Raw genomic sequence first — 14,914 nt, forward strand, 5'->3', positions numbered from 1 at the left:
ATTAATTAGAAAGAATGATTCAAATAAAGGTGCACATTGAGACTTTGAGACAGTTACACCAGGTAAAATAGTATTATAACGCTCAAGGCAAGTTTGATGTATATAAATTAAAGCTACAAACCAAAAGTAGATTTTCTATCTGCTATCCACCGCAAGGCCCAATCTGCTTTTTTCTTAACATATGGCATTGTTTCAATTGCATTAAATAAAAATTCCCTGTAAAAACAAAATAATTAATGGCAAAGTTATTAACATGTTTTTCTTAATCAAAATAAATGTTCATTGGCTAATTAGATATAATAATTGCAACTCTATGGTCTACTACCAGATTTGTAATTTTTCTGTATTTCTGCATATCCACAAAATATAGAAGTTAAAGTAAAATTCAAATTAGTGGTTTGGATCTGGTCTGATACAAGACCAAATAATTACGATATTCAATTGCTATTCAGAATGTGCTCCACAGATTAACAGGTTCTATACAAGTTCTTTTTTTTTTTTAAGCGAACACATTATTGGGCAACAGAAAACTTTACACTCCTATATATACTTCTGTATTTGAAAATTTCCCTAACATTTCATTTCAGAGTAAATTCTGCTCTTAACATAACCAAGCAATATGATAAAACTTTGTAAATAAAACCCCAGTGGTGATACCTTTTCTTGGGCTCTCTGATGTAAGTGTCTATTAGCAAACTGTACATCTCTGAGTGAACATTCTCGATGAGAATTTGAAAGCCATAGAAACAGCGAGCTTCTGGAACCTGCACCTCCTGACTAAATCGCTCCACCTATGAAAATAAGGGAAACATATATATCCAATTCTGTGCATTAAACACTGCAAATCAGAATCTGGACATCAGAATTATCACTTAAAAATTGCCTGTCATGCCACTAGCAGGTCAGAAAGATCCTATGGAGTATTTTAAGCAGTACTATTTATCAACCCTCCACAGTAAAGTAGCGGCATGATGAATTCTTAAGCAATTAAGTGAATTGATCTGTTAGGTAGAGAAACTGACTATAATGACAAATAAACTGTAGAACATCTACCAAAAAATAATTATTTCACTTTATATAACTGACCTTAAGTCTTTTTTTTCCAACAGCAGATAGATCTACTGAAGCCCCTTTCAGTTAATGATAAAAGTTCATATACCTCTATTTTCTTTAACAAGAAGGCATGCCTCCTGGCCAACCATAATACAAGTTTAAAAACGGGGAGCCAGAACCCAGAGCTCTATTACAGAGCTCCAGAAGGGTTATTTAGGTGCAGGTTCTTTATTAGGGTTCACATCTAAGGGTAGAAATCAAACTCATGCTTATGCATTTTAAATTGGTACAAGATGCTTGGTATAATGACATGGTGCTGGTCAAATAATAGAAATGTATTCTTTCCTCTGACACTTTGTCAGAAAAACAAATTCAAGAAATAAGCTTCATCAAGTTCATCTCCTAGAGAAAAATGTTTAGGTTCAGTCTAATTATCTTACTGCCATTATCTTCATTCAACTGCTAAATGGAAACAAAAGTAAAATAAAACAAAAATCTTACCAAATTTTCATTCACTATTCCATCACTGGCTGCAAAAAAGGCTAAGATGTGGGAGATAAAGTACTTCTCATCTGATTTAAGCTTGTGCCAGTGTGGGAGATCCTTTGATAAGTCAACCTAAAATAAAAAGATTTCAACATTTTGACTTGAAGTTAAATTCTCAAAATATTTGGAAAAATAACTTCCACCTCAAAGTTAAGGAGGGACATCTCATTAGCAGGAAAATTTTTAAGAAGGAAAAAAATATTAACATCACACTACAAACTGAATGTTTGTTTTCACCATCATCCACAAATATCTATGTTGAAATGTCCAAAGTGGTGGTGTTTGGAGGTGGAGCCTTTGGGGTGATTAGGCCATGAGAGTGAAGCCCGCATGGATGGGATTAGTGCCCTTATGAAAGAGGTCCAGAGAGCTCTACGGTAAGTATGTTTCACAGTCACCTCATAAACATTTGAGGTATATAATTGTCCTTTGTCCTTCTTTTATTTATTCTACAAAACCCTAATCTCTTTTACCATTTTAAAAAGGACTTGTTCACCCTTTGAATCATTTGTGTTCTTTTCTAAAATCCTTTCCTCATTACTTTATTCTTTCACTGATTACTGAGCACCTACTTACTATTCCTGAACTTAAAGGATTTGACAGTTGGGGTGTTCTAGTCAAGAATGAGAAGTGGCTTTCATTAGTTATTTTTATTTACTTGCAGCAAGTAAAGGAGACGGGATTCACATTCAAAGCACTGGCTTGCGAAAGGGAGGCTTAGCCATTGGTTATCTACACTACTTGGCTAGTTCCACATTGGTTTCTTCTTTTCAGTTGACTACACTTAGTGTTGGGTTCCTGTCAAGCTCATTCTCTTTACAGCTGCATCTGCAAAATACTGTGCTACATTTTACATTTAGCAAGAATAGCATTTAGTCAAAACTAAATGCCCAGACTGTGAAACCCTTGCCCTATCTAACACTACAAATGCCAGACACTGTGCTAAGCATTGGGATACAATGGGGCAGGAAGGGGAAAATATTTGCAAATATCTTTTAAGATATACAAGCTAAAAATCAGGTCCTATATTATTTTAGTTCAACTGAGGTTTAATTGAAGGATACCTTCCTGGTTTTTAACTACTATACTCCTGATATTAAATGTTAATATTACAATATGCTCACTCCGACATATCAAACGTATCTCTTCAAACACTCAGCTTTCAAAAGGTCCTATAAATTTTATTTATATTACATTGGTCATTTTCCATTCCCAGTGTAAACCCTCTAGCCAGCTTTATCTTATTTCAGTAAAGTCATCCATTTACCATCTAAATATTGATTCCAAATTACTAGTTATCAGAATTCTGTGGATAGTTTTAAAAAAAGAATCCCAGAACTTTGTCTTTTGAATCAAGGTTTCTGATAATAAGCCATATCTTACCTAATAATAGACAAACATGTAAATTGACTGTACCTTTCCTATGCTACCAAGCCAATCAGGAGAGTATGCAAATTAACCTAACAAAGATGGCGGTTAATTTGCATACATAGGCTCCAAGCGGTGGAGCAGAGCCTAACTGCCCAGGGGCCATGAGGCTTCGCTGCGCTGCCGGCCCCAGGGCCAGCTCCAGCCGGAGCCCAGCCACAGCGAAAGCCTGGGTGCCGGGTGCCGGAGGAAAACCGGTGCCAGCAGCCAGGGGAAAGGAAGGCCTATTGCACGAATCTCTTCATGCAACAGGCCTCTAGTTTAGGAATAAAGCTAAACCACTGATAAAACAATAAAATCTAAAGTTGATTAAATTATAACTCATATAATTGTTTAAATGAAAAATATGTGGAACTAAATGTATTAGACTCCCTTTCAAAATATGTGTTTGAATCTTCCTATAAGCTGCCTATTAAATATATACAACCTGCATATTACAGGGTGGGGCAAAACTAGTTTTACAGTTGTTCATATGGAAAACAATGCACTAATAAATAATAATCCAAGAATAAACTCAGAACTGTAAACTTTTTGCTCTACCCTGCATAATTTTTCAAATCAGTGTTTCTTAGTCATAATACAACATATATTACATTTGCTTAAAAAATGCATATAATTTTCAAATGAATTTCAAGAAACTCAAGAATCACAAGTACCTTCTAAACACAGTGAATGAAAAAGCCACCTGTATCCTCCCTTTGTTCTCTTAACTATATCTAACAAAAAAACTTTCTAAAAACCACAAACAGTTGGTGATAGTCAGGTGTGCCAAGCACTACAACCCAATTTAAAAATGCTGGGGTCTTGTTTTGCTCTATATGTTAAATATAACAAAGATGTTAACAATATAACAAGGTTGAGTAGGTGGGTAAAATTCATAACAGAAGCTTCAAAAATTGGTGCTTCTGATTTCTGTGCAACTCTCCCCCCATTCTGTGTAAAATAATGGTTTACAGTTATCTGGCTTACTAAGTGCCAAGTAACATTCTAAATATGACATTAATCTCATTAATAAGATTTCTCTGATCAATCCTCATAACAACCCCCCAAACCAGGTACTATTAGCTCAGTATAACAATGAGGAAGATACACAGAGAGGCTAAGCAACTTTTCCAGTTCCACAGCAAATGGTAGATCCAGGATTTGTCTGCTCTCGAGCCTGCATTCGTTACAGCATGTATTTACATGTACAGAATCACTCTCATGAAAAAACAGACAGGCATATAGGCCCAAATATATCTATCCAAACAGATATATATAGAGAGAAATATATAGTAGAGGTAGAGATATAGAGAGATTAATACACACATATACCCAGAGAGCAAGAGTTCTATGCAGGTATCATCCATCATACTGGTACAATGTCCATTTTTCGATGTCTTGTAACAGAAGATGTGAACACTGCAACACAGAACATGATTACTGACGAAAGGCGATGCCACTTACCTCTTCTGCTGTCCAGAAGGATGCCTGTGCCTGTTTATACATTTTCCAAATATCGGGGTACTGGATTGGAAAGATGACAAATCGGCGCGAACTCTTTCTTAGGAGTGGTTCTTCACTTGACTTTGCTTCATTTTCGTTGGTATCTGAAGATAACCTCTTTGAAAATTAAAGTACAAACACCCATTTTGTGTAGACATCTCCTCCTTATCCATACCTAAACATACATCTGAGGGAGCTGGGGAAACAGCATAGGTGTGGGAGCCAGCCTGGTTGGGTTGAAGCCTTACTTGTCACCTCGTAGCTGGTTAATAAGTGTTTGGTTGGTTGTGTAATCGTAGCAAGTGGCTTAACATCTTTGAGCCTCAGTTTCCTCATCAGTAAAATAATACCTCTCTCACAGGTGATCATCAAATTAATTTTGATGATTAAAGTGCTTTAAACAGAGCCTGGCACATAATAAGCCTTGAACAAAGTTATTGTCATTAATGCTATTTTGAGGATAAGCACAAAACTAGACCCATAAATGTCACAGAGGGAACATTTCTAAGTTAGTGAACCAAACATTCCCTTTCGTTCCTCTCTCAAAGACAGAATGCTGGTTTGAGATAGAAATAAGCTAGTTATAAGCTTTTTGGTTTTTTTAGTTTAATGTTTTCTTTTCTAATTTTAACTGAAATATAATCTTACCTGAAAACTCTGTACCAACAGAGGTTTTGTCTGAAGCTGACCATATACCAATTTGTTATTGCTATTTACATGTTAAACTTACTGCATAGAGCCTCACTGTGGGCTGTCTCAAAGCTTTGTGGAATAAAGTGAGGAACACATACCTACGTACATACTACTTGGAAACAAGGTGGCATTCTCACAAGGTAGAGAGCCATATTTCTTTTTAAATAGTCAGCAAGAGTATCAGAAGAGTTGTGTGTCCATGAGAATGATTATATGTAAAGTATATACAAATAGGCTAAAACGTGTATAAATTGAGACTATTGGGACATATTTCAATTCTGGACTCCCAACTCAAACTGTTTCTCTTCTGTACCAGGAATACCAGGCCCGAACATTGTGTTCCTCACCATTGCCTCCACCAGTCCTCATACCTCTCCAAATCAAGTGTGCTTAAGCTTTGAGGCTAAGAGGCAAGACCAGATGACAGAAAGGCCCACAGTCAACACCTGAGACACACAGACACAGGTGGGCTTCCACATTTCACACATGCTGCCATTGCAGCATAGACTGCCTTATTTGGTAAGTACTTATTCTGAAGGCACAAATCTCCCCAGATAGAGCACATAAGCCCCAGAGTGTAGAAACTAGTTTTTCTCTATTGTGATGTTCCTGTAGGACTGTGTCAAGCATAAAAGGCCAATAAGCATTAGCTAAGCAAGTGAATGAATGGGCTAATTTCTCTTTATCCTGGGCTCGGGTTACTGAATATTGTTAGACTTTTTTTAGTTTAACGTAAGGTCACAATACATCAGTGAAATAATATAATGACCACTCAAATCAAGCCTTCTCGGAGTGCCCCCATCTTTCTCCCCACCCTCCATTACCCCAAATGCCTGGATTAAGTCCAACATAGCACATGATTCACTGCAATTTCATTCCCTATTATGTGTCTATAGACTCCTCTAGACTATCCTTCTTGAGAATAAAAACGAACTTTACTTTAGTGGAATCCCCAGAGCCTAGCATAGTACTTGGCACTTAGTCGAAATTCATTCCAGAAAAAAATGAAGAAAATGTTTTAAATGGAAGTGGTCAAGTTTTTTAAATGTGTGTGTTATGTGTGTTGCCACTGAGTGCGTTCATTCTCCAAAGAACCATAAGATACTGACACACTGCGGTTCTAGGCTCCAGAACAGGAGGTAGGCATAAGAGCAGGTCCTCTGGGTCTGGCACGGAGGCTCTTTTGCGCCATCACCACATGGATGCTTTATATACATTATCCCACTTAATCTGTAAACAACTCTGACACATAGAAAACTATTTCCATTTTACAGATGGGGAAACTAAATCTTGAAGGATGTAAATAGCATACCCAGGATCCTACAACTAATAAGTGGCAGAAATAAGATTAGAACTGAGATATGTCTGAACTCAAAGCCTTGCCTGAGGCTACACCTCTGTATGCATGGACAGCAGCTAGAGGAAGGCCAGCTCTATCTAAAACCCAGAATTCAAAACACTGAAATGAACTACACCTACAGAAGAGTATACATTACTATCTCCCACTAAGCAAAGTTCCTTCAACAAAGTGGTAGTGATATAACTGGCAAAGGAGGAAACCACCAAATTTGACTTTAGGAAAAAATAATTTCTTTGTCAATAAAGTTGAAAGAACCAATGTGACTTGAAACTGGAACAAAAGAAAGAAAGAAAAAACACACAGCCAAATCGGTAAGGTTTAAAGCAATGGTTTTTAACTGATGCAAGTTTAAAAATCTACAGAGGAATACTTTCTCAAAATGCATTTGCCTTCCCTTTTACCAGGTTAAAATTAATATATGTAATGAAATTACGAAGCATTGATGGGGACATAGTTCACAGGTGAATGAGACAATAAAAATAAGACTGAAAATAAACATTTTGGAATTTGCCACCTCTATAGGTGAACCAAATAACCCTATTTTATTCTAGACTGTCCTTTATAGTACACAATTGTATTCATTTAAAATAAGCGCATTCATGTTTTCAGGCAAGTTATTTAATCTGAGCATCATCATCTGTAAATCAAAGATAATACTTGCCATACTCTGCACACTTTCAAGTGCTATACACTTTTAAAATTATTACTGTGTTATTATTGAACATAATAATTTCTGGTTGGCTCTCTCTCTATACTTAAAGAAATGATAAAAGAACTATTATAGTGGTTAATTATTTGATCAATCAATACCTTCTATGACTGCCCTCAGGGAAATAAAGAACTCTTAGAAAAGTTTCAAATTTAAAGCCCAATTGAAAAGGCAGAAGTCTGCAGTCGACAGGTATTTCAAACTTGTCTAGGCCCATGTTGTTCTTCCTTTAGTTCTCCTCGGTTGTGCTTTTATCATCATTATAGCATTTTGCTATGATTCTGCATTTCTCTTTTCTTTTTCTTTCTTAAATATGTTTTGTCTCTGGGGTACAGAGCTAGAATCCTTGACCTTCACTATATTTGCGATGTGGCCTGTACTGAAGTTGAGAAGGACATCATAAGCAGCAAACCTTTCACACGAAGCATCCTGGAGTTTTTAAACGCTGACAATAATTGATCAACAACAGGATCTACGAAAACTGCTCAAGACTTGTACCTTTAAATTAGAATGAAAATCATGTTTGTACATTTATTCTTCCTATTCCATCCTGATAATATGTGGACTGTTAAGAGAAGAAGCTGGGTTAAAGGGCAGTATGAAAGATTTTGCAATGTGAATAAAACAAGTTTAACCAATATAAACCTTTGAACTGAGCTAGATATGACATGGAAATATTGCTTATTTTCATGATGCTTGGAAAAATTCACAAACATGTTAATGCAGTGTCAGGAGTGTCACGAGTACATTCCAAAGCTGTAGACTCTCTATGCACCTGGGTTAGGAAGCCAAATGTTAGAAAAGAAAGCAATGTGAAGGGGAGGGGCGGGGGGAAGGGCCTAAGAGCATGTAACATTTTTTAAAAACTGGAAGAATCTTTGTAAATTGGACTTACAGTATGGGGGGACAATGGAAGGAGATGAAATCAGAAAGAACGCAGAGAGTACTTCCCAAGTGTGTTTTCCAAATGTGCTCTGAAGAACTCTGTGGTCTCTCTAGTGTCACAAACATGAGATTAGAACTTTAGTTTTAAATGTGTTTTCAACCTTTTAAAAATAGTAATAAAAATAACAAGTTGTTTTCTACTGTACAGCAAGGAAACTACCAATGCGTGAACTTGTGTTTCCAGGTTGTCGTTTTTCTTTTTGGTGTGTGTTTGGGGGAGGGGATAAGCTTGGAGGACAGTTTCTCTAGCTAGCTCTGCTTAACTGAAGAATGCCATGAGACTGAAAGAGAGGCAGTTAAAAAAAAAGCAAAAAATAAAAAATACCCAGTAATCATGTGTATCTATTTTTCAGGAGTAAACCAAAAAAAATTTTAACCCTCCTCCTACCCCCCCAAAAGGAAAAAGAAATAATATTAATGGTACCAATAATACAGTAGAAGCCCTCCTATTCAAAGTAATCCAAACTGGTAGTTGAAAATTGGCTAATGTAAGAAATCAGAAGAAAATGACTTAGCTTAAAACATGTAACTTACATTTACTAACTAATCTTTTATAAAGCCAAAGCTTTTTGTTATTGTTGTTAAATTGGCTCATTGATTGACATCCCAAATTTTTCTGGCATAAACACACTATGATGCATCACCTATGCTTTTTAGTTTTAACATCCTTAAGATAGAGCAATCTGAGGGCAGAATCCTTACCTCTTTTATAAATATCACCAATCTTTTTTTATTTTTATCTAAGTCTACAGATTTTGTTTTAACAACTTATCTTTATTGAGTTTCCCAAGCTTTCAAGTTTTCATAAACAATTTTCTTTTCATACTCATATATTATTAGTTTACATAATAGTTAAATTACAATAGTTACAAGTACAGTTGGTATAAAGAGGACTAGAAATAAAGATAACTGATGCTGGTAAGGTAAAACTCAGAATTATGTGAATGCATCAGGGAGCAGCCTCAATGCACTCTAACGCACATGGGTTGATAAATGCTCAGAACTGGCTAGCAGTACATTTATTAAGAGAACTCTGGTAAATATGCAAAGGAACTGTTTGCTAAGTTTGGTATAAATCTTCAGTTATCATCTACACCCCAATTCAAAGCAGCAGGTTCATCAAAACAGCCTCATTATTCCATTAATTGATTTATAATATTACATATGTTTACTTTAAAAATTACATTCATAAAATACACAAAAGTGGATTTAATCAGTGTTGCACTTATAATTTTGTTTGGAAAATAGGCCCAGGTGTTAAAGCCATGGGAGGGCCTTAAATGCAAATCTACATGAATTTTGCCACAGCTATTTCCCTAAAGCCATTTTGATGCAACTGTTTTGACTCTTTTTTACCCCAGGGTCATCATTTAGATGAAATGAAACAAAACAAATAAAAAAATAGTTAGCTTTCAGCTTTTAAAATCTGTACTCCATTTCTAGGCTTTATCTCAGGTTAAAGTGGATATGTCTACTTTGCATATTAAATGAATATTAAGATGTTGACTTTAAAAAATTTTGGAGCAAGTCAAAGTGATCTGCTTTGATATATAACACTGGCACCTGGCCTTTATCATGCAGACTATTGGGAGCTGTTGAAAGTCTTTAATCAGGTGAGAAACATGATCAGATCTGTGTTTTAAGATCACTTTTGTAGAAATGTGGTTAGATTAGAAGGGAAACTGGAGGCGGAGAGAACAATTTAAAAATTATTGCACTCCCCATCTCTTGCCCCAAATAGGAAATCAGCAGTAGAAACACAAAACTGATTTAAGACACATACAAAGGGCTCAGCACCTGAAGGATAACTGAATAAATCTGACAAAAACTCTTGCTTCTCTAATTAGATGTTTAACAAAAGTTTAATTTGAATGAACTCGCCCCACCAACACAAACCACAACAAGAATAAAAATCTGCGAACACAAAAGTCTTTAAAAAGTCAATTCGGTCAATAAAAAACATAATGGGTTCAGTTTCAAGATATCCAGGGGAGAGCTGAAAATACAACTCTATGGTAGGCAGAGGCACTATCTCCTCTCCTTCCCGAATAAGATAAAGATGCCATTGGAGGGTTGTGATTTTCCAGGGAAATCATAGAGGAGCAGCATGACTGAGGACCAAGCCTACAGAAAGGGGAGATGGAAAAACAGAGACAGCTGGGATTAAAACCCACTGACGTGGATGTAAAGCAAAGGCAGACTCGATCTGGTCTGGCTAAAGGGTCAACAGTTGAGACAGCGAGGAATTTGGTAAAGGGTCCACACTCTGGATATTTGCGGTTCTCAACCTGTGGGTCACGGCCTCTTTGGGGGTCGAACGACCCTTTCACAGCGGTCGCCTAAGACCATCGGAAAACACATATATAATTAATTACATATTGTTTTTGTGATTCATCACGATGCTTTAATTATGTTCAATTTGTAACAATGAAAATACATCCTGCATATCAGATATTTACCTGACGATTCATAACAGTAGCAAAATTACAGTTATGAAGTAGCAACGAAAATAATTTTATGGTTGGGGGTCACCACAACATGAGGAACTGTATTAAAGGGTCGCGGCATTAGGAAGGTTGAGAACCACTGGAAGAGGTTAGGAATTTTGTGGGCCAAAGATTTTCAAACATCTGGGGAGCTGGGAGGCTCAGACTCTAATTCTCCCCACTTGCTCCCAACCTCCAGCTGCTGGCGTTCTTTGTGCGGCGCCATTTGAAAAGCATTTCTATGGATAGACGTGGAAAATTCCTGAGTAGCAATGAACATGAACAGAGATGGCATTAGGAAGATTCATCAGATATCCATGAATTAAGAAAGAAAAACACCCTAGATTTTGGTAGTAACTATGGTGTCAAGTTCAGAGGTGGAAATGACAACCTGAATTAAAGATATGGCAGCTGGCATGCAAAAGCTGCTTGAGTGGGACTTTGCCAGTCTGAGGAGCCGGGCATTTTTTGGGTGGGAACTGAGACCCTTTGGGGAGTTTTTATTTGGAGGGGGTGACATGGAGGCCCTGATTTGATGACGGATTAAGTTGGCAGAGGTAAACAGGACCGGGGAGCAGGTAAGACTGAGGGTAGAGAGACAACTAGGTGGGAAGGGATGCGAATCTGAAATCAAGTTTCTTAGAGGTATTCCACCTTCTCTTCCATCCCAAGAGCTTTTGATTCATTATCAAAATTGATTACTAGGTGTAGGCCCCGTGATTTACATTTTTTACAAAGTACTCCGGGTGATTCTGATGCACCTCAAATGCTAGACAAAGTACTTAAGGCATCCTTGCACCTCAAGTTTAAACCGTTCAGACCGTAACATGCGTTCACTTAGATTCATTCTAGACCTAAAGTTCTGCTCCTGTGTCTGTGGATGTGTATCGCTTAGATGGGGATAATAAATGAAAATCAGCTGCCAGGTCTTTAGCCTAAATGACTGCGGGCACGAAAGGAAACATCTGAATGGTCTCATTCAAGGGGGAAAATCAGTACTAAACGTATTTGTGTTTCAAAACAGGAAGAAAAATCAGTACTAAACGTATTTGTGTTTCAAAACAGGAAGAAAAAGTTTGAGGGATATTTTCAACAAACATTTAGTTAGTTACTAAATGTTTACAAAATAAAAAAGTATTTTTATTTTGGAAATAAAATCTGGAATCTGCCACTTTCTAAAGAAATGTAGGGCTAAGCATAATTCTCTGTCTGGAACTCTATGAAATCAAAGAAACGACACGCAGCAACAGGTTCAAGCGAAAAACAAATGGTTTAGAAGTATTTACAAAAAAAACCCCCCAGGGTATGGAAGTTATAGAGCAACAATTTCAACTACCCGACGACACTCAGTCACGGTTTCTTTACTGTTCCTATGTACGTTTATTGACGTAGAAGCAGAGGAGAGGACAAGCACGTTAATTTCGGTTTATGCAGCACCGTAACCCACTGTCCTTTGCATAAAGCATTTCACTCCGTGCTCTGTGCGGGCAGGATCATGTCTACTGTGCCCATGAAGCAAGTTACGCCCCAGCGATTCACAGCGAAGCAGCCAGGTCTGCGCAAAACGGGCCGCCCGAGCTGATCACCTTGATTAAGGTTTCCCGTCCACCTGCGTCAACTCCCACCCCACCCACCCCCCCGGGCGGCATGCACTTCGCTACATCCACCAGCCCTGGCCCCGGGCCTCGGTTTCCCCGGCCAGGTCTCCAGAAACGGGACGGACGCGGGGAGAGTCACGGAGGGGGTGCGCTCGCCGCGGCCTGAACCCCAGAGCGTTGCCCTGTCCGGGCCTGGGTGCAGCGCGGGGGAGCCGAAGCCCGGCTCCTACCCCTCCCCTCCCGGGGGGACGGCCTCCTGGGCACTGGAAAGGACGAAAGCAGGCTGCGGCGAGGGCTCCGGGCCCGGCCTACGCAGGGTTTCCGACGGCAACGGGTAAAACTTCCCGCAGCGGTCCTGCCCCTGGCCAGTCCCCGCCGCACCCTGCGTGCCACTGGCCAGGGTGACTGTGGACCCGAGGAAAAGCGGCCGCAACGTTTACCTCCTCCAGCTCAGGCCCGGCCACTTCCGGCCTTTCCGGGTCGCCCATCGCGCAGACTCCGCCAGAGCTCCGGCCGCTGAGGGAACCGAGCGCTCCAGGCCACCTCCAACCGGGACTGGACCCAGGTGGCCCGCGGGGCTGCGGAGTCCGCCCTTCCCCGCGGCAGAGACCCCTCCCACGCCGGTCCGCCCCGCCTCGCTCCACTGCGCCGCCCCGGCTGTCTCGCCCGCCCATTGAGGGACTCTCCCTGCGCAGGCCTGGTCCTGCCTTCCCAGCCTCACGGACCCGCCCACTCCGGATGTCCCCGCCCCCTCTACTGCCCCGCCTCACGCCTGTCCAATGAGGGCGCTCCCTGCGCCTGCCGGCTCCGCCTTCCCTGCCGCAGGGTCCCGCCTCCCGCCTGCGGGGCTAAGACGCTCGCCCAGCAGCCACCGGCCTCGCTTCCCCGCCCTCGGCCTGAGGTTCTCCGCCGGCGGCGTTCGGCCACGCCCTCCACGGCGGCTGGGGCTCTACTGCTCCGGTGCAGGAGGGGCTCGCCATGCCAGGCCACCTCTCCCAGCTGCTCTCGCCGTGGCATAAGGAACATGGTATGTCGCGCTCCTCGGCCGTCCCGAGAGACTGCCAGGTGGTGGTTAGGGGGAAAGCCACACGCTTGGTGGAAGAAAAAAAAACACCACAAAAACAAAAACCGCACCGTTAACAAATTAACAAGTAGCAACAGCCACTTTGTGTTGTCTTTAAGCTCCCGAAAGAAAGGAAGTGGTGGAGGGAAAAGTGTGTGTGTGCCTAGGGGCGGGGGCGGGGCGGCTCGAGATGAGGCGGGGGCAATGGCTCCATTTAGGAAAAGTCGTGGAAAGCTCTGAGATGGTTTCAACAAACGGAGCCTTTAGTCACGTTGAATTACCACTGAATGGTCAGTCAGGACGTCTCTTAAGTAGCGACAGCAAAGCCCCTCCTGCTGCAGCTGAAGAAACTAAGTGTCCGCCTACAGTGGTTCTCAACCTTCTGGCCCTTTAAATACAGTTCCTCATGGTGTGACCCAACCATAAAATCATTTTCGTTGCTACTTCATAACGTCATGTTGCTACTGTGATGAATCATCATGTAAATATCTGATATGCAGGGTGGTCTTAGGCGACCCCTGTGAAAGGGTCTTTGACGGCCAAAGGGGTCCCGACCCACAGGTTGAGAACCGCAGGCCCTAGGAGGCGTGGGCGGCGGGCTCCGGCCAAGCGCTGGCTCCAGTCGCGGAGAGGAGAGCCGCCCGTCGCAGCTGCGGGCAGTGGCGACTGATGGGCACAGCCATTTGGTTGAATTACGGATACCCGGCTCTTAAGGGACCCACCTAAAGCAGTGGTTCTCAACCTTGGCCGCACATTACAATCCCCTGGGAATCTTTTTAAAGTCCTGATTTCTGGGCCTCATCCTCCGGAAATTCTGTTTGTTACTAAAGTTGTGGCCCCACCCCAGAACAAAGAAACAATTTCAGGAGGATGAGGCCCAGAAATCAGGACTTTAAAAAAGATTCCCAGGTGATTCTAATGTGTAGCCAAGGTTGAGAACCACTGATCTAAAGAAATCTACCACAGAAAGGGAAAACCATTTGATCTCACAGACAAAAACGAGGTCCAGGGGCTGGAGGCTGAATCAGTCACCAGCGGCCAGCGACTCTGACCGTCAGTCATGCCTGTCATGGAGCCTCCACAAACCCCAAATGGCAGGGCTCGGGGAGCTCCCGCGCTGGGAGAGAACAGGGAAGCGCCGCATCCTTTCCCCGCGCATGGCCCATCGGACTGTCCCTCGTTTCTATCCGTTTGTAAGAAACCGGTGATCTCGTAACATGTTTCTCCTGAGTCCTGTGAGCCACGCTGGCAAATCACTCAAACCCCAGGAAGGCGTCCCGGGACCTGGGCCTGCAGCGGGCACCTGGGCCCGGGGACAGGGTCAGAGTGGAGGTGACTTGTCGGACACCCGCGGTGGCACGGCGCTTCGTGGGGGTGCAGGGCCACCTCCCCGCCCTCCCCACCCCAGATCCTGGAACTGGGTGATCAGAAGCTCCAATGACCAGCGCACTCGCTTACCATCAGACCTTCCACAGAAGTGTCCAGCCCGCTGTCTGAGAACGCAAGCTCCAGACACCTGGAGTACATACTGCACACGTAGGCTGCGTA

At 41.4% G+C, this 14,914-nt stretch overlaps 1 protein-coding gene across 3 annotated transcripts in view; it reads right to left on the reverse strand.

The window, feature by feature from the left end:
* RRM2B (ribonucleotide reductase regulatory TP53 inducible subunit M2B) overlaps nt 1-12,978 on the reverse strand; it is a 30,297-nt gene extending 17,319 nt beyond the window's left edge. Inside the window, exons 1-5 of one of the 3 annotated variants that reach the window (XM_036337939.1) lie at nt 12,744-12,977; nt 4,474-4,629; nt 1,555-1,671; nt 658-791; nt 122-216 (exon numbers count right to left, since the gene is read on the reverse strand). In XM_036337939.1, the coding sequence (XP_036193832.1) occupies nt 122-216; nt 658-791; nt 1,555-1,671; nt 4,474-4,629; nt 12,744-12,977 (736 nt within the window). Of the gene's footprint in view, nt 1-121; nt 217-657; nt 792-1,554; nt 1,672-4,473; nt 4,630-12,743 lie in introns of all 3 variants that reach the window. The other 2 variants (XM_036337941.1, XM_036337940.1) reach the window with 2 other exon arrangements.
* Nucleotides 12,979-14,914: the final 1,936 nt, after the last annotated feature.

This window comes from Myotis myotis, unplaced genomic scaffold, assembly GCF_014108235.1.
Source record: "Myotis myotis isolate mMyoMyo1 unplaced genomic scaffold, mMyoMyo1.p scaffold_m19_p_16, whole genome shotgun sequence".
NCBI lineage: Eukaryota > Metazoa > Chordata > Mammalia > Chiroptera > Vespertilionidae > Myotis > Myotis myotis.